General features: G+C 35.4%; 3 protein-coding genes across 6 annotated transcripts; 2 read left to right on the plus strand and 1 right to left on the minus strand.

The window, feature by feature from the left end:
• Positions 1-379: 379 nt before the first annotated feature.
• Positions 380-4,219, plus strand: LOC130935394 (DNA-3-methyladenine glycosylase). The gene is made up of 6 exons (XM_057865123.1): positions 380-736; positions 902-973; positions 1,165-1,288; positions 1,884-1,954; positions 3,625-3,682; positions 3,875-4,219. The coding sequence occupies exons 1-6, from the start codon at positions 425-427 to the stop codon at positions 4,039-4,041; spliced, it is 804 nt and encodes a 267-aa protein (XP_057721106.1). The 5' UTR covers positions 380-424; the 3' UTR covers positions 4,042-4,219.
• Positions 4,220-4,518: 299 nt separating this feature from the next.
• LOC130935392 (gamma-tubulin complex component 3) lies at positions 4,519-8,400 on the minus strand. Of its 4 annotated transcripts, none has more exons than XM_057865121.1 (4): positions 6,066-8,400; positions 5,533-5,964; positions 5,366-5,462; positions 4,519-4,720 (listed from the first exon to the last, which is right to left on the minus strand). In XM_057865121.1, exons 1-2 carry the CDS (start codon positions 8,369-8,371, stop codon positions 5,712-5,714), a joined length of 2,559 nt encoding a protein of 852 aa, XP_057721104.1. In that variant the 5' UTR covers positions 8,372-8,400; the 3' UTR covers positions 4,519-4,720; positions 5,366-5,462; positions 5,533-5,711. The 4 variants fall into 4 exon arrangements, with proteins under 4 accessions (XP_057721104.1, XP_057721103.1, XP_057721105.1 ...); XM_057865120.1 differs by having other exon boundaries at positions 4,519-4,723; XM_057865122.1 differs by lacking the exon at positions 4,519-4,720 and having other exon boundaries at positions 5,038-5,455.
• A 5,859-nt stretch (positions 8,401-14,259) lies between these two features.
• Positions 14,260-18,509, plus strand: LOC130932527 (E3 ubiquitin-protein ligase SINAT2-like). The gene is made up of 4 exons (XM_057861857.1): positions 14,260-14,451; positions 15,915-16,251; positions 16,814-17,200; positions 17,970-18,509. The coding sequence occupies exons 2-4, from the start codon at positions 16,030-16,032 to the stop codon at positions 18,288-18,290; spliced, it is 930 nt and encodes a 309-aa protein (XP_057717840.1). The 5' UTR covers positions 14,260-14,451; positions 15,915-16,029; the 3' UTR covers positions 18,291-18,509.
• The last annotated feature ends 40 nt before the right edge of the window (positions 18,510-18,549 follow it).

Raw genomic sequence — 18,549 nt, forward strand, 5'->3', positions numbered from 1 at the left:
TTGAACAATTACCAATCAAATAAAAATACACTACACTTCTAAATTAACCATCTAAATCTTAAAATTAAAATAACCATCCGTACATCTAGTAAAATGAATATCCAATATATCTGTTATTCACATTATTTAATATTTTTATTATCTACCTATACTTTTCCATATAAAAATTACTTCTATTATAATAAAATAAGAGTATTAGTAAATGTTAATACTAAAATTTTATATTTCTTTATTTTATATTTATTTTCTTCCTTGTTTATTTATTCTACAACAATGTGAAATTTTTATAAGGTTATTATTAAAGTTTTAATTTTAGAAGGAAATTGATAAATTGAGTGTAAGTAGAAAGCGTGGAAAATTTGAGAGAACATAAGAAAGGTTGAAAAGCTAAGGGACAGGGTGGTGGCTAATCCCAGCATGCGGCATGTCTCTCCCAACAGAAACAGAAACAGCATCGTCTTTCTTTGATTCCTTCTGTTTCCGCGGAACCCTAATGAACCCACGACGTACCCAGCGGTTCAAACGAGTAGCCGAACCGGAGAAGAAGAAGAAATCCAGCCCTACGAAATCATCCAAGTTCAGCGCTGCAAAACCCAAACGCATATCAGAATCCAAATCAGCCACAAAAATGGAAATTTTACCCTCCACTTTCTTCCAGATTGATGCTTTAGACCTTGCCCCTCGTTTGCTCGGAAAGTTCCTTCGCCGTGACGACGTCGTTCTTCAGATTACTGAGGTAGCTATGCATTCCTCATTCTCCTTTCTGAAATTGCACTCCTTTATAACTGTTAAATCCGTTTCATACTTTCATCCGAACTAGGTTAAAAAAAGTTTTTTTTTTCTATTTTTTTTATAAATTTGGTTTGCATTAGTGATTTAACGGGGGAAATGTATCAGACAGGTTGAAGCTTACAGACCAAATGATTCAGCTTGTCATGGGCGGTTTGGCATTACATCAAGGACTGCCCCTGTTGTAAGATGCTTTCTTTATTCTTTGCCATTCTTAATAGAGCAATGAAAATAAAATAGGTCGAGTTCTTCAACTTGAATCACGGACTTGTATAGTATATCTGTAATTCTGTATATATATATATATATATACTCCCTTATTGAAGATTATTGGTGGTAGTGTAGCTGGAGCAACTTTGGTGTGTGTTTTTGTAGTTTGGACCAGGTGGGCATGCTTATGTTTATCTTTGCTATGGTCTCCACATGATGCTCAATGTTGTTGCTGACAAGGAAGGAGCTGGAGCTGCTGTCTTGATACGTTCTTGTGCTCCCATTAGCGGTAATGCTCTCTATACTCTGCAAAAGCTACTATTTAAGTGTAACCGTTCTATTACACATTGCGTCCTGCTGTTTTGAATCCCTTCTGCTCAGCACGGTGTCTCGCTACATGCTTTTTTCTCTGTTATTGATTCAATTTATTCATGAATGAAGAGATACTGATATTGTTGTCGGGCTTCTAAAATTGGATATCTTGCTCTCTTTTAAAGAAATGAACTGCTTGAAGAGATATCCCGAGTAATGATTTGGTCATGTTGAACTAAGATACCATCACAGGCTTGTAGATAGTATCTTTTCTCTTTTTGGCTGCCCACAAACCGAAGAGTTTACGGGGAAAACCCTGAATTATTGAACCCAATATGTCGTCTAGTTTCAAGTATTTCATCTTTTGGGTGTGCCAAAACTGGCTAATTAATTCGAATGGTGAGACTTTCAACAAAACTTGAAGTAAAGCTCTGATTTCCCAGACATGTCCTAACAATTTAACTTATTGTTGCAAAAGACCTCAATATCTTCACCAGTGTTCAATATGTGGAAACTCTGCATTGTATTACTTAAAAGATTTAGTACCTTGTTAATATTCAACAATTTAACAGGATTGAATGTCATTCAGCAGCGTCGAGGTCTGGAAACTGATAAACCTATACTTCTTACTGGCCCTGGCAAGGTTTACTTCTCTTCCTTCCTCCTTTTAATATGTTTTCTTCAGGTGCTTATGTTTGTTTGTGTGGAGTTGGTATCCAATTTACTTTTTTTTTTCCATCCTTAAAATACCCTTATCAGATTTTTTAAAATATCGTAAACTATTTTTTCTATTCTTACGATTTGAATCCAATACCATTGGTTAAGAGACCAAAGTGACAAATTTCACTTTGGTTAAAGTGTTTATTAATCTTGTAGTGAACAATGATGAGAGGACAGTTCCATACTTGCTCCCTAGATTCGAATATATCCATTACATAACCACATGATTAATTCTTAGTGCTGTAGTTTGTGAAATAACTTGTTGTCCGGGTCATTAAGTTTTGTACTATGGCTATTTTCAAAAGTAATTTCATTCTCTGTAATGTACAACAACAACAAAGCCTTGTCCCACAAATTGGGGTCGGCTACATGAATCAAACGACGCCATTGTACTCTGTCATGTATCATGTCTACAGAGAGACCGTTTACATGTAGATCTCGTTTGACCACCTCATTGATGATCTTCTTAGGTCTTCCTCTGCCTTTCGCCCTTTGTCCATCTTCTATCTCATCCACCCTCCTGACTGGATGTTCTATCGGTCTTCTTCTCACATGTCCAAACCACCTAAGACGTGATTCAACCATCTTTTCCACAATGGGTGCTACTCCAACTCTCTCCCTTATATCTTCATTCCTTATTTTATCCAATCGCGTATGACCACTCATCCATCTCAACATCTTCATCTCTGCCACATTCAGCTTATGTTCGTGCACCCCTTTAGTCGCCCAACACTCCGTACCATACAACATAGCCGGTCTTGTAGCGGTGTGATAGAATTTACCTTTAAGTTTTAGAAACACTTTTTTGTCGCATATAAAACCAGATGCACTCCGCCATTTTGACCAACCTACTTGGATCCTATGATTTACATCCTGTTCAATCTCTCCATTATCCTGTATGATGCACCCAAGATACTTAAAACTTTTAACTTTTCGTATGATGTTTTTTCCAATCTTCACCTCTATCTTGGGGTATTCCCTTCTCAGACTGAACTTACATTCCATATATTCCGTCTTGCTACGGCTTATGTGCAGACCATACACTACTAAAGTTTCTCTCCATAACTTCAACTTTTTATTTAGATCTTCCCTTGACTCTCCCATAAGGACGATATTATCGGCAAAAAGCATGCACCATGGCACAGGCTCTTGGATGTGCTCTGTGAGTACTTCCAAGACTAATGTGAAAAGGTATGAACTTAAGGATGATTTCTGGTGCAGTCCTATACCAATAAGGAATTCCTCTGTCACACCACCTTGAGTCTTCACACTAGTTATGGCCTCATCGTACATGTCTTTAATTGCCCGAATATATGCCATCATTCTCTGTAATGTGAAATAAAATATTTCATGTGGGTTTTTTAAAGATTTGTAAAACGTGAATTCCATGTGAGATCTCGATCTGGTACATAACAGAACTTACTATGGTCATAATGATTACTTGAGGTTCTTCCACAGAAGGCAAAAGTCAGTAAGGAGAAAAAGGATAACACATTCCATAATTTAGTTTTCCATGCTTGTTCTTAATGACCCAAGAATTTTTTTCACCAGATTTCGAAATTGATAAATATGATTTGTTTTTCCAAATGGTAGGTGGGTCAGGCACTGGGTCTTTCAACGGAGTGGTCCAACCATCCTCTTTATACCCCTGGTAAGCTTATATTACTATTGTCCAAACCTGAAACACATGATTGTTAATGTGTTGCTTAAAAGGAAAGGAAAGTGCATGCGTATAAGAAAATAATTTTTAATGCATAAATTGTAGTGTGGTTCATACTTTAATATTCAAAGTCTTTTTTTCTTTGGACTTGAAGTATGATATCTTATCTTTATGAATACACAGGTGGTTTGGAACTCTTAGATGGTCCAAAGCCGGAAAACATATTGGTGGGTCCACGTGTGGGTATACAATATGCTTCACCAGAGCATATCAATGCATTATGGAGATTCGCCATTGCCGGATCACCTTGGATTAGTGCTCCAAAAAACACTCTCAGGGCCCCATTGTAGTTATGTCTGCTGTAATGTAGCAGATTAGGTAAATTCCCACATGAATACTCTCAGGTTTAACACTTTTGAACTTTGTATGCACATGCTTGTACAGCTGGCAGCATATTACTTGTGCTAGTTAACACAATGTCTACTATGGTTTTGAATTTTTGATAATTTACTTTTCAAGTTTGTTTACTTTTGAAAAAGTAAAGAGTTCATTAGCTTACTACTTAGACTGGAAAATGGAGATAGAACATTTTAAGTGCAACTATAATGAGCATTCAGTGAACCAATATATTATCAATCAATTAGAAAATATAAAATTGGCCATTTGATTTTATCCAATAAATGGCTTTCCGGCTTTGACGTGTGTATATTGGTCGAAATTTTCCGGTGAAGGCCTGTGAGGCCTCCAGCTAATTTTTTTAAGGCTCTTAAGTCTTAACAAATGACTGATGGGGGAAAAAAACTTGAATGTAAAACATAAACTGATTTAATATCTCAACTAGTAAATCACCTTTGTTATTTACAAACCACAATTGTTAACAATATCTTCACTCAGTGACTAGTACCATTGTATAAAAAACTTTAAGGCCTCATGAACACTGCAATTTGGTCCACATGCCTCATTCTTGATGTTTAAGCATCCCCCTGCAAAATAAATTCAATCCTTCTCCCTCTTGCGTTTCTCGAGACACTACTGAAAATAAACATCTCTAATAACTACATTTTCAGCCAGAAAGATACGAGATAACTATTTACATTTCATTCTAACAATGAACATAGACACGCATAAACATTATAGTAATAGTAACATCAGTAACCTCTAAACCAAGTTCTACATGTTGAAATACGATAGCTTGTAATACTTAAGCATGTGTCCAAGCTAGTAATCACTGCTAAGCTCTATTTTTTTCTTTTCAAGTGCAGCTCCGTTTAGAGAGAGAGAGAGAGAGAGAGAGAGAGAGAGAGAGAGAGAGAGAAGGCTTTACAATCGTTGATCTAGGAACTGAGTTTATACAAAATCAAAATGGAGCACCTTCATTAGCTTACAAAGTTACACGCATATAAAGTGCATTGAATAATAATGTAAGCATCTTGATGCTTGAGTCACCCATGGCTTCATTTTTATTGCCACAGAGCGAAAATTCAAGCACACTGCAGAGTGAGGAGAGATAGTAAACCAGAAGTAGTTCAAGAAAATGCAGAAATAAGATTTTCAGACACCCATATTTCATTCAGCCGGTAAAAATCAAAGATACACATAAAACACTATCCGGAAAGCACAGCCTACAAAAGCCGCTGAAACACGAATCAAATAATCAGATATTCAGACACTTACGTGTGTACTACTCACAGTAAGCATCCAATCAGAATATTAGTAGCTTCACATCCGCCACAAACCACCTTCCAAACCACAACAATTGGTCATCTGGACTCTGGAAACAAGAGTGCGTTAGATCTTCCTTGAAAGAAATATACGACAAAGTGACAGTATATACATCTTACCTATAGTCAAATAATGACCCATGGAAGAGTTGGTCTAGAAGGAAGTTAGTACCAAGACCAATAGAATCATTCCACTCAAAAACAGAATGGTGGTTAGCTGCTTGCAGAGCATTGATAGTTCATCATCTTCTTGAAGTAATAATGCTTCAACTTGATCCTCAGCCTTATTCACAAGTTACTTATGAGCTAGGAGACACCCGCCTATAAAATTCATTGAAATCGAGACGGAAAAAGAGAAACTTTAGATCAACATGCTTCTGTACAGGGAACTGAGATATGAATTCCTCTTGCAATGACGAATACTCTTTTGAAATCTCCTCCAGATCATGTCCCATATTTCGAAGAAATTCGCCAGCACGTTGTGTTAGGGCTTTCCTTCCATCAGCAGTCCAGGATCCTTGTTCAGAAGAGGATTGGGAAGATCTTGTGATTCTGGAGCAGATTCATATAAAATGTTAAAATGGAAGTATATTTTAGGAGTGAGGAAGTGGAGGAAGCTGAAAAATGCAGGGAAGACAGAGTAAGATGAATACCTTGCTTGCAACTCCTGAATACCTTCATACAGCCGATCCGCATGGCTCCGAAAACGTAGTATAAGGTCAAATATCACTAATAATGACTTGTAAAGCGATTGGGAGAGCTCACCAAGAAGGGATTTCTCTACAATGGAATCTAGATATGTGTCATGAGCTGCAAGTAGATCATCAAGATCCTTGGCTACATCCATCTCACTTAAGAAGTTTGACCATGATACTTCCAAGACTTCGAACATTATATAATATTGCAAATTTGAAATGAAGTGATTAATTTCAACCCATAGAACCTGGCAGCGCCTCAATGTTGAATCCAACTCCTTCTTTACTGCACTTTGCAATCTGGTAAAGGAATGATAACTGATGCAGTTTGGTTTCATGGTCTTCCAGGCACCGGTAAGTGCATGTTCAACTCTTCTAAGCTTCCACAAAAAGTTAAAAATTCTTAAATACTTTGCCATCACAGACTCCGTGAACACAGTGTCCAACGGAACTCTTGCATCATATTCCAGTGAAAATACATCCCAGCCCCTGTCACCGCTTTCATGCGGCATCATTTTGACCCTGAGCCTATCCAACATGTCACGATCATCATACTGAGCATTGGATGCCCGAACTGCAGTTTCCAACAGTCCAGAGAGTTTGAAAGAGCTTATCGTGTTTGCTGGCTCAGAAAGATCAGGCCCAACAATGTCCATTAGATATTGCACAAAATCACCTTGACCAAGTAATAAATACCGCTTAATTGCAAGGCAGTGTTCTTTGAATTTGTACCGTCTGTAAATTACATCCAACAGATGCTTATCGATTCTCTTTGCAGCTTCATCAACTAGTGACTCAAGGGTATCAGTTTCACCGTACCCAAAACCCCCTCTTCTTGCTGTCACCCCTATATCAGTGGCAACTCTGGTTGCTGCATCAGCCCAACTGCGATCATCACAGCACACCCGAAGGAAATTGATGGACTTCCCAGTCCTCAAAATACGCTGTGCAAGCGAGGGTGAAATGAATGAAGGAAGCATCGAGTGGTTGAGCCTATAACCTTCACGCCAAAGAGACTCAGCTTTCACCTCTTGCCCCACAATAAAAAACTCTGCAAATATATCCTCCAACTCCCCTTCCTGAACCCACCTTTTCACCATCTCAAACAGAGGTGCACACACTCTCTGCAGCAACCTCCTCATGAACTCATGAACCAGAGGATCGCCATGTCGGGCATGCAAATGAATTGCACTGGCCATTGCACCGCCCTTCAGAACCCTGCACTTGTCAACCAAATCAGCCATCAACGTCATCTTCACCATTGGTTCTGCAATCCAAACAGCCAACCTCCTCAATGAAAGATAATTTCCTGAGCTAGCAGTTTCGGATACCAAAGGAATCGGATTCGAAGACTGCGCCTCAAGCACAGCTAGCAACTTATAATACTCAGTAAGCTCATCCTGCAATGCAGAACACAAAGCCTGCCCAACAGTACCTACGTCTTCGGCGGGAAACCGATCCATACTCTGCGCAATATACCCAGTAACCTTCCTAAACAACCTGCCCAATTCACAAAGCTTATGAACCATAATCCTAGTAGCTCTAGGCACCCTAATCGAATCTGATAACACATACCCAGCGCCATCACTACCACCATCGAATTTAACATACTTCCCATCAACCCCTTGGCAAGCATACAACACATCCCTAACCAAAACCTCTTCAGAAACCTCATTCTCTTCCCTAACCAAAGTGACAAATTCTCTAAACGCAAGCTCGCGCCTATTCTCGGGATCCTTTGAAACCAATAGAACCCCGTTATCCCATCCCTTTTTGTTATTATCCCCCAAAGGCTTAACAGAAGAAGAACCCTTACCCTTACCAAAATCGGCGTCGTTGGAGAGGGACAAATTGGGCAAGAGGTTAGAAGGGCAATACTGGGACTTCGCACCCTTGCTATCCTCGGAGATGATCTTGAGGAGGTAGATGACGGCCCACTTGTTGTTAACGCTGCCAGGGCCGGTCTTGGAGGAGAACTTGGCGAAGAGGTCGGCGAAGGAGAGAGCGAGGGAGGAGCTTCCGTGGGAGGCGAGGCGGCGCTTCACGGAGTCAGCGATGGCAGCGGCGTCGGGGGCGACGGAGGGGGTGAGGCGGCTGCAGAGGATGCGTTGGGCGTAGCGGAGGGAGTTGACGAAGTGAGGGGAGTTAAGGTTGGGCTTGGAGTTGGTGGTGGCGGAGCCGTCGTCGGCGGGGGAGGAGAGGAGGCGGATTACGAGTTCCCGCACCAGATCTGAAACCTTCTGCTGGTCTTCTTCGTCCTCCATCTTTTGCTGGGGGTGCAGTGTGAAGTGAAGTGAAGTGATGAAAAAGAAAAGAAAAAGGAGTTGCAAATTTTTGGGAAAAAGGAAAACCCTTTTTTTTCCCCGAATGGGTTTTTTTTTTTCCTTTTTTAATTTTGATTTGATATATTATGGGCGCGGAAATGAAAACGAGAACGGACGACAGAAACTAAATATGAATGATACACTCCTACAGGCTACAGAAGAGAACAAAAAATATAATAAGTAGTACAATTCAATACGAAATTATAAATCATAAATAATAAACATTTAGACGAGGGAAGATTTTATGCTTATTTAAGTAAAAATTCACATGCTACTGTTTTTATATTAAGTTAATAAAATTTTAATTATTAACTTAACATTAATATAAAAGAAAGGTTATAGAATCAGCATTTTTATTAAAATTTGATCAATATTTAATCAGCAAAAAAAAAATAATTTTATTAAATATAATATTACACTATTTAAAACACTAATAATAACTAATTAATAACTACAATCCCTAACAATCCTCTTAATACAAACTGCATATAAATTTTCACTCTCTTTATATATTACAATAATTATTGCGATGATAATGCCAAGCGAATTAATCTTACACGAGCATTATATTCGAGCGTATTATAATGTCTAAAATCGACTATAATATTCTAAATTTTAGGATTTGTCTAGTGAGTTTCTAAAAAATAGATCTTTTTTCGACTTATCTTTTTTTAAATGATTTTATGAAAAAATAAAAATAATTTTATATTTAAATATCTCATACAAAAAAATCTTTTTATTTATCAATTATATTTAGGTATAATAATATAAAAACACTTTTTATTTATTTATTATATAAAAAACATCTTTTTTTAAATTCTTTTAAAAAAATATAAATTATAGCATCTCAAAAAAATTTTTTATTTTTTTACTACTTTTATTTCTATTATTAAAAATTTATTAAATACACTAAAAAATTATTTATTAAATTTTTTTTATCAAAAAATAATGTCATTCAAACAAATACTTAACCTTACATCGTAAGGTTTGAGATGAAATTCAACTCCCTTGTCCTAGAGGCAACTTCTTAAAAGGAAATTATGAGTGTATTTTGATTATTTTCTTTATTATTTTGGGCTGGATAATACCATTTTCTTTAAAGACCTATTTATTGCTGCGTTAATTAGAAGGAAAAAAAAAATGATTCAGATAGATAAAGGTTAAAGGAGTGGCTACTGTAGTATAATGTTTGAACTGGGCAGCATACACATGTCATTGATGTAAGATTGGTTTGATCAGATTGGACTAATTATTTGGGCCAAATTCTATGTCGTTTTATAGTTTTTGGTCGGAGAATTCTATGTCATGTTGAATAATTAGTAACTACCTGCTTTGCCATGGGCCCTGTATTGTAATAGTTGTATCTATGTGTCTATTATGTCCTTATTTCGTGGCATGGGCTTTACATAACTGAAAATCTCACTATTTGACCTAAAATGCCCAATCATGACCATAAAACAAAATAAATGTATGTCTCCACCAAAGGTAATAAGTAATAACAGGAAAAAGGAAATTAGAGTAGAATACATGATATTTGAGTTAACTCAAATGTTAAAAATTTAACGACTAAATTATAAATTCAACTGTTTTCCTTGCCTCAAGTTGTTGATTCCTTGTATTTTGTTTAGTATTGTTTAATTTATTTACTCTATTTTCAAAAAATATGCAAGCGACAGACAATGATAAATAATTAAATACACACAAGAAATTATTTTTATTTTGCACTTTTTTTCCATTTCATTTCAATAATATAGACTAGTTCAAAATTAATTTTTTATTTATGAATATTTTTAATTTAAAAAAATAATAAAACTACAATATAAATATTTGTACTTTTAACATTAATTAGAAGGAAAACCTACAAAGATATATACTTCGATGTTTAAATCAATATTGCGCTTAAAATGATATTAGTAAATTGTCTTCTATCTTATGAATAGTCCCTTTTTCCTATATTATATCCTCCTAAAGTATTCGTTAGACATTTTACTGCTCTAAATATACGTTTTGATGTCATAATCTGACGATTTTACTAGTTAGTGATTTTATTCTTTAATGATATTTCTGTTATTTACTTAACTTGATGATAACATATTATTCTCTATTAATTGAATTTTTAGCTTGCTATTCTTGTCCAGAACAGTAAACATAAACATTGAATTACTCTCGAAACAGTTATTTTATCATTATTCAATATTTGTAATTTACTGTCCCGTGGCATTGATGTCATGAAATGAAAGTATTGATGATTGAATTGGTCCCAAATGATAAAGGCATGAATATGCTAAAGCCTGTGCCATTTTGTTCGCTAACATTGGCAAATTGTTAGGACCACCCCCTTCTCTGTGGGGCAGCCCAGAACAGAAGAGGAGCACTCACTCTTTTCTTTCTTTCTACCAAAGCATCACCATGATCAACACAAAAGTAGTAATAATAATTTCACAATTGAATTAGTTCATCAACTTTTGACAATTTCATGGTTTGAATTTGAATTTGGAGGTCACCAATCATAATCAATTCATAGTATTCGATATTTTTTTTTTTTAACTATAACTATATATGTAGTACACTAGTACTGGTAAAATTATTGCTGAGAAGAGAACAATTAAACTACTAATGCAATTGATTAACGTGGGGAAATTCGTTAAAGACAAAAGTAGTAGAAGTAAATATCTCTTACTCAAGCAATGACATTAGTAGTTAGTAGTTACCGTTTACTAACCTCCGTACGAGGCTAAAAGCAACAAAGCTTTAAGTCAACGGACACCCAAAGACAAAGAGTATCCAAAGAAAAATATTGTATCCATTTATAAAATTAAGTGTAGAACTTATATTATATTTTGAAAAAATTTAAGTTTAAGTTAGTAGTAATATTATCAAAATATAAATTTATATTTAATTTTACAAATTAAATAATAATTTAATTGATATAATATTTTAATTATGACTCAATTTATATATTATTTAAATATAATTAGATGTTTTATATTGTATAACTATTTATTACTTTTAACTTTAAAAAAAAGATTAAATTTTAACTTCTATACCACCTTAAAAAGTTATACTTTATATATTAATTTTTTAAGAGATGTTCTCCACGTCCAAACAATTTTAGGTCACGCAGTTTTTTTGTTTTTTATTCTTCTTCTTCTTCTCCCGCGCTTCATCTTCTTCTTCTCACGCTCGTTTACGCATGGAACGTCTTCTTCTTCTTTGCCTTCTTCTTCGCATTCCTCCTCCTCCTTCTTTTTCGCGTTCTTTTTCTTCACATGTTTTCTTCTTATCGTCATTCTTTTGTTGTTGTTACTGCTGTATTTTTTGTCTTTTTCTCCTTCTCTCCCTGGTGAAGTAGTAGGAGGTGAGTAGGAAGAATTTTGAATTGTGCAGAACATAAATGAACCGAACATATTATTATGGTGAAGTAATTGTATAGTACTAAATGAATGGAATATTATTAATTATATAAATTTAAATTCGAACAGCTTTCTGCATAATGAACCGAACACGTACTCATAGTGAAACAATTATATAGTATTGAGTGAACGAAATATAATCTATTATATAAAATCAAATTCAAATAACTTTCTGCATGATGAACCGAACACGTACTCATGGTGAAACAATTATATAGTACTGATTGAATAAAATATAATCCATTATATAAAATCAAATTCAAAATACCTCTGTCTACAATTTAGATATTATCAATTCAATTCAGATTCAGAACACTTGCGTTCATTCAATTCAATTCAGCAATTGCATTCTATTCAATTCAATTAAAAAAAATAATATTTGTATTGTTGGTGATGACAATAATAAAAGAGAAGAAGAAGAAGAGAAGGAGGAGGAGGAGGAGAAGCAAAAAAGAATCTGCGTGCACGAAGAAAGAGGAAGAGGAGGAAGAGAAGGAGGAGGAAGAGGTATACGTGAATTTGAAAGAAGAAGAAGATGACGTATGCGTGTATTTGGAAGAAGAAGAAGAAGTGTAAGGGAGAAGAAGAAGAAGAAGCGAGTGTAATAAACGCTCTTGTAATGAGAGTGGTTTTTGTTGCTGTTGGACCTACTTGGATAAAATTTGGATAGAAAAATATTTGAATGTGTAGCATAAGCCTTTTTTTTTAATATCAAAAGTTTTGGTAACGATTTTTTATATACTAATGACTCAAACTGTTAAAGTATAATTTTTTTAATGAATTTTTAGAAGTCATTTATTTTTTTATTTTAAATTTATAAATTTATAAAAATATAAATTTTTTAAAATTTATACTAAAACACAAAATTTAAAATATTTTTTATTTTTATTTTTTTAATATTTTATTTAAATTCAAATAAAATATTTTTTTGACATTTATATTTTAAAGATAATAACTTATTGAAATAGTAAATCGAATTAAGTTGATTTGAGATGGGCTAGAGTGAATTTGGAACTTTCAATGGAGGAGAGAGCTGTTCCAGTGGGAGTTAGACTTTCTGAGTCAGCTACATGAGACTCTGAGACCTGTCAGGATAGTAAATAATAGAGAGGATAGGGTTGTGTGAAAATTTGGTAGACTTGGTATATTTTCGACTAACTCCTTTGTGTATGTGCTACAAGAAGGAATGCTTTCAGAGGATGTCACGAGCTACAGCTTCACGAAGACCATCTAAAAAGGTTTGGTTCCGCCAAGAGTAGAGCTGTTTGCTTGGTTTGTCCTGGTAGGCAGGGTGAATACCAAGGAACGACTGATTCGGTTCGGGGTTATTAGCCAGGACGATACGAGTTGTATTTTATGCACTAAGGATGTTGAGTAGGTCGATCACTTGTTTCTTGGCTGTGAATTTGCTTGGCAGGTGTGGAGTGCTTGGGTATCTGTATTTGTCCGGCTCTGGTCTTTTTTGAGGATGATGAAGGACCATTTTTTAAGTTGGACAGATGAGCCGCATGGAAAAGAGGCTCAAAAGCAGCCTATGAGGTGCTTCTGTGCAACCATCTGACACATCTGGTTGGGGAGGAATAGGAGGATATTTCAGAATCAAACCAAAGGCGTAGAAGATATTATCCACGTAACCATGCTCAGTTGCAACAAGTGGAGTGATGCCCTGTCCTAGTGTTGTTGATGGCTATGCTGGAGATAACACAGTGGATCTCCTTTCTTTTGGTTGTTGGTATCTTTTAGAATTGCTTTTCTTTTTGTGTTGTTTGACGCTGATTACTCCACCTAGTATGTCGAGCTATTTAGTATTAAAAAAAATATATTGTACAATAATAAATCAAATAAAGTTGTACATCGAATCAACCTACATAAAAATATTCAGATAAAAAACATAAGACATTTTTATCCTATTTTTCTGGCTAATTTTTTTTATATGAGATTGATATGTGAGTTATGTTGAGTTATGGAGTATTGGAGAGGTATACACGATTGTGACAGCTTTCAATTTTTTGTTTTAGTTAGTGGGAAGAAATTGGACCCAAAATTTTATGCCAGTACACAAATCGGACTCAGGGTTTATATAAATCAGACCCAAAATTTTTCTGTCAGTACACAAATCGAATCCAAAATTTTCAGTACCTCCAATCGAACGGTCCGATTTGTCTTACACAATCTTCATACTTTAATAAAACACTATATACCTTAGTAACTCTTATATACACCAACCCTCCCTCCATATTAAAATAAAAAAGTTCTATTTTTTCACTTTACATGTTATTGGCCTAAACAAAAGGGCAACGTGATGGGTTTTTAAACGTCGCGTGCGGGAAGGGGCAGCGGCCCCACCGTGGTTGTCCATTGTCAGTAACTCAGTATACCGTATCGCTCGGGGACGAGAAGACATCACGCACATCAAAATATCAAATCTTTTTTTATTTATTTATTTTGGAGTAAATAATTAAAAGAAAACACGGAGAGCAGATAACAAGGAAATCGTAGTAAGCAGTAGTAAGTAGCAACCGATACCAACAACGGAACCCTTTTTTTTTCTTCTTCAATCTCCATGGACACCAACACCACCCATCTCCGCAACTTCCGGAGCTCGCGGTACGATACTCTTTCTTCGTCTCTACTTTCATCTCAATCTATTATTCAATTCTCGCTTTCTGTCTTCTTTCTCCCTTTATTTTATTTTTCAAAATCAAATTTTCTGTTTTTCGCTTTGTTCTCTTCTCCTCTCATGCTTCATGCCTTTGATTTTCAATGCTACATTTCGTCTTTTACTTCTTTGTCTCTCTTCTGCCTTCTTTATTTTTTTATTATTACCGCGCTTTGTTTCTATATATCGGGGCATTGGTTGGTTTTGGATAATCCCGGTGAGGTTTTGTATGCTTGCATTATAAATTGCATGTGATGATGTTTTAGATGCTAGTTCTGGTTTGAGAGGTTAAATTTGAACTCTTTGTCCTTCTTTAAGTTCTTTCAATTTGGATTCAGTAGGAAAAGGTAGTGTTCCGGTATAGCCTTATCTGCTTGCTTCAATTTCTTGCTTTTCTTTTCTTTTCTATAATTTTCTCTGATATGTTTGATGGATAACTCAAGTGGAGGAAGATTTCAGACTTGGTCATTGTTGATCTCTTGCATAAGTAAATAACTCAGTTTTGTATGAAATTAAAGGCTTAATGAAGAAACTACAGTAGGATTTCTTTGCTCCTATGTTAATGTGTTAGAAACTGAAGCACCGGAATGAGAGTCAATCATAGTGAATATTGAGAGATGTTTTGTTGGGAAATTCGTGTCTTGATATTGATCCGCGTTTGGATTTTCTCAGATCTGCTGTAAAATGAGTCCCTTCTGGGATGCAATGAAGCTCTTGCTCTGGCTGTGTTACTTCTTGTTCTGTTCTCTTACCTTGTGCTGAAACAGTTTGAAAATTTTGAATAGCAATTTAACAATGTCGTCCTAGTTTAGGAATTGGAACATTGTTATTTGTTAACAAATTTATGTTCTACTTGTCCCTTGAGAAGGGTGTAGCAACAAGTGAAGTTCGCATATGGAATGGTATATGAGGATATCATCCGCTTGATAATTATGCAAACAAAGATTTTTATTTTTTTGCTATGCTTTAATGAATATTAATATGGACTTCATTTAAATTTTTTAGGATGCGAAGTTTTCTACCTGCTTAGTATTTTGTGCATGCTTCGATACTTTGAGCTTCAGTCTGAATATTGTAGTTTGGAGTAACCATGTTGAATGATCTCAGTTTCAGTCATATTTTCTTTCCGTAACTCCATCATTCTTTTAGTCTACTGATAAAGACTTAATATTTACATGATAAGAGTGGTGTTGACACTTGTTTAATCAAGTTTGAAGTTACTCTAGTTACTGTTGCATTAGAGCAGTACAAAATCTCTAGAACGCCATCGGTGTTTGGTGTTTCTGATTCTTTGTTTAGAAAATACACATGGTAGGTTTCACCTACATTTTGAACTAAAGAATATTAAAATTTGAATGTAAAAGCATTTAATATCTATGTATTTACCGTTGACAATTTTATTGTTTAACAGATATAGCACGCAATAAAGAGCGAAAGGAAGAAAAAACTAAACAGAAGATATTGGAGTATAGTGGAGTTCTAGCTCCTAGTCATTTAGAACGAAATACTGTAGATCTGAGCCTGCAATGGCTCCTGGAGGCAGCATTTTCAAAGAAGTTCTTGAATCTCACCTGATGTCTTCAGATTATGAAACAGCCAAAGCTAAATATGAGTCGAAGACTAGTAGTACAGTTATGAAATCTTGTGTTGGGTTGAATGGAAAGAATGGACTTAGTTCAAAGAATGGCGTGTATGACTTACTTGAGTGCCCCGTTTGCAAGAATCTGATGTACCCTCCAATTCACCAGGTGCAGTTCCTGCAAACTTTTACCTTTTTCTTCCCTTCCTTTTAGTAAGTAAAACCCTTTTCTTATAACGCACGATGCATTAATGAAACAATGTCATCTTGATAGTGCCATTGTAATCCTTTATCTCCATATCAAATATATGATGCACCATGCTTGGTCTTGAATGAAAGAGATGTAGCAGGATTAACAAATTCAATAGCTGGAATCCTTGGTATTGCTCGAGTTCATCATATTATCTATTCATTTTTCATAGAACTTGCTCCACATTTTCTTGTTCCATCTGCGAGTTCTAGGCAACAACAAAAAGATAAAATCAACTACATGTGTTGCTAGTTTAGTTTTCCTTGTTGGATCTCCCAAAAGAGGCTGTTTTCCTGACCATGTTTCATTGGGCTGCAGACTCTATTTTGAGAATACAGTTAACAATTAGATTATCATAGATGATCAATAGAACCTATTGTGGAAACTCTTTAATCATAATGTTCACATCAGATCTTTATGGTAAATTTATCCACACTTATAAATTATAATATCTCGTTTATGACTGCATTGTGCGTTTCAGTGTCCAAATGGCCATACATTATGTTCCAATTGTAAGATTGAAGTCCATAATCTTTGCCCAACCTGCCACCATGATCTCGAGAACATAAGGTGTTTGGCACTGGAGAAAGTTGCAGAATCGTTGGAGCTTCCTTGCAGATATCAGAGTCTAGGTTGTCATGATATATTCCCATACTACACAAAGCTCAAACACGAGCAAAATTGCAGACTCCGTCCATTCAGTTGTCCCTATGCTGGAGCCGAGTGCTCTGTGATGGGTGACATCCCAAGTCTAGTTTCCCATCTCAAGGATGATCACAAGGTAGACATGCACAATGGATGCACCTTCAATCATCGATATGTCAAAGCAAATCCACATGAAGTTGAAAATGCCACATGGATGCTAACTGTAAGTCACTTAATAAACAAAAATATATGCCTTTGCTTGATGGTTTGATTTATTGCATGTAACTATTTTTTATTATTTAATTGGTAGCTTCTCAAATCACATCTTCAATTATGCAGCTTTGATTATGTGTGCACATGGCCATGGTTGTTTCTGTTTGAAACAAGAAATATGCTTGTGCACTAAGTTTATTTCTCTGCAAGTGATGTTGGGAATTTTTTTAGTCCTTTTTTATTAGAAGTAGCCCGCATAATATTGCATCATGGGTCACATGATTAACACGTTAACGTAGGCATGTGGTATTGTTAATTTGATTGCACACTAGAATATTTCTTTAAGGCCTAAACTAATATAAAGGTTTAACCTTTGTCTAAATTGCTGATCATCATAAATCTTATCATGACATCCTAATATAGCTCTTCTGTACTCGCCCAATATTATTAAAACAATAAAATCATTAATATACAAGCATACTTTTGTACTTATATCGACATTAATATACAATAATATTTGCATGCTTACCTTTAAATGCGTGATCTAAGAACATTTTAAAATTATTTATTTCTATTTATAATAATATTTAGAAGTTATATTATGAATAAGAGGAGTTGTAAATTTTTTGGGTTACACATTGAATATATTCCAGAGCACAAAACTATTCCTCTTAATATTCAATACATTTACGATGCCTATAGTATTATACCAACATGGCTTCAACAAACATTCCTCCTAGAAAAACTCCCAGTCACATGATGAAGTTTCTTGTTGGCAGGTTTTCAATAGTTTTGGAAGGTATTTTTGCTTGCACTTTGAGGCATTCCAGCTCGGGACAGCTCCGGTATATATGGCCTTTCTTCGGTTCATGGGTGATGACAACGAAGCCAAGAAATTCAGCTACAGCCTGGAAGTCGGCGCGAGTGGACGCAAACTTATATGGCAAGGAATTCCAAGGAGCATTCGCGACAGTCATAGGAAAGTTAGAGATAGTCAAGATGGACTAATAATTCCGAGGAGCTTGGCTCTTTATTTCTCTGGTGGGGATGGAAAAGAGTTGAAGTTGAGGATCACTGGTCGTATATGGAAAGAAGATTGAGATTTGAGAGATGTAAATATACTATTATTAGGGATATGCCACAAGTGATTATTGTTGTATAGAGCCTGTAACGATTTCTTCCATGATTTTTGCTCATTGCCAGAGAATGAAGGAGGAACCACTACTGTCCTTAACCGTATCTCCATAGATTCTCTTTACTTAATTTACTTTTTCAATGAATTTTTTTCAAGTTGGAATTGAAATTCACAGTGAAAATTACACTGTCTACAAATTTTTATTTGTTTGATACATTAATCTA

Source organism: Arachis stenosperma, chromosome 6 (assembly GCF_014773155.1).
Source record: "Arachis stenosperma cultivar V10309 chromosome 6, arast.V10309.gnm1.PFL2, whole genome shotgun sequence".
NCBI classification, from domain to species: domain Eukaryota; kingdom Viridiplantae; phylum Streptophyta; class Magnoliopsida; order Fabales; family Fabaceae; genus Arachis; species Arachis stenosperma.

Excerpts from the sequence above, each read along its gene's own strand:
- LOC130935392 (XM_057865121.1), bottom strand. The coding sequence starts at position 8,371 with ATGGAGGACGAAGAAGACCAGCAGAAGGTTTCAGATCTGGTGCGGGAA. Across the intron at positions 5,965-6,065 it reads ATTCAGGAGTTGCAAGCAAG|AATCACAAGATCTTCCCAAT; the intron begins GTATTCATCTTA and ends AATCTGCTCCAG.
- LOC130932527 (XM_057861857.1), top strand. The coding sequence starts at position 16,030 with ATGGCTCCTGGAGGCAGCATTTTCAAAGAAGTTCTTGAATCTCACCTG. Across the intron at positions 16,252-16,813 it reads TGTACCCTCCAATTCACCAG|TGTCCAAATGGCCATACATT; the intron begins GTGCAGTTCCTG and ends TGTGCGTTTCAG. Across the intron at positions 17,201-17,969 it reads ATGCCACATGGATGCTAACT|GTTTTCAATAGTTTTGGAAG; the intron begins GTAAGTCACTTA and ends TCTTGTTGGCAG.
- LOC130935394 (XM_057865123.1), top strand. The coding sequence starts at position 425 with ATGTCTCTCCCAACAGAAACAGAAACAGCATCGTCTTTCTTTGATTCC. Across the intron at positions 1,289-1,883 it reads TTCTTGTGCTCCCATTAGCG|GATTGAATGTCATTCAGCAG; the intron begins GTAATGCTCTCT and ends ACAATTTAACAG. Across the intron at positions 3,683-3,874 it reads CCATCCTCTTTATACCCCTG|GTGGTTTGGAACTCTTAGAT; the intron begins GTAAGCTTATAT and ends ATGAATACACAG.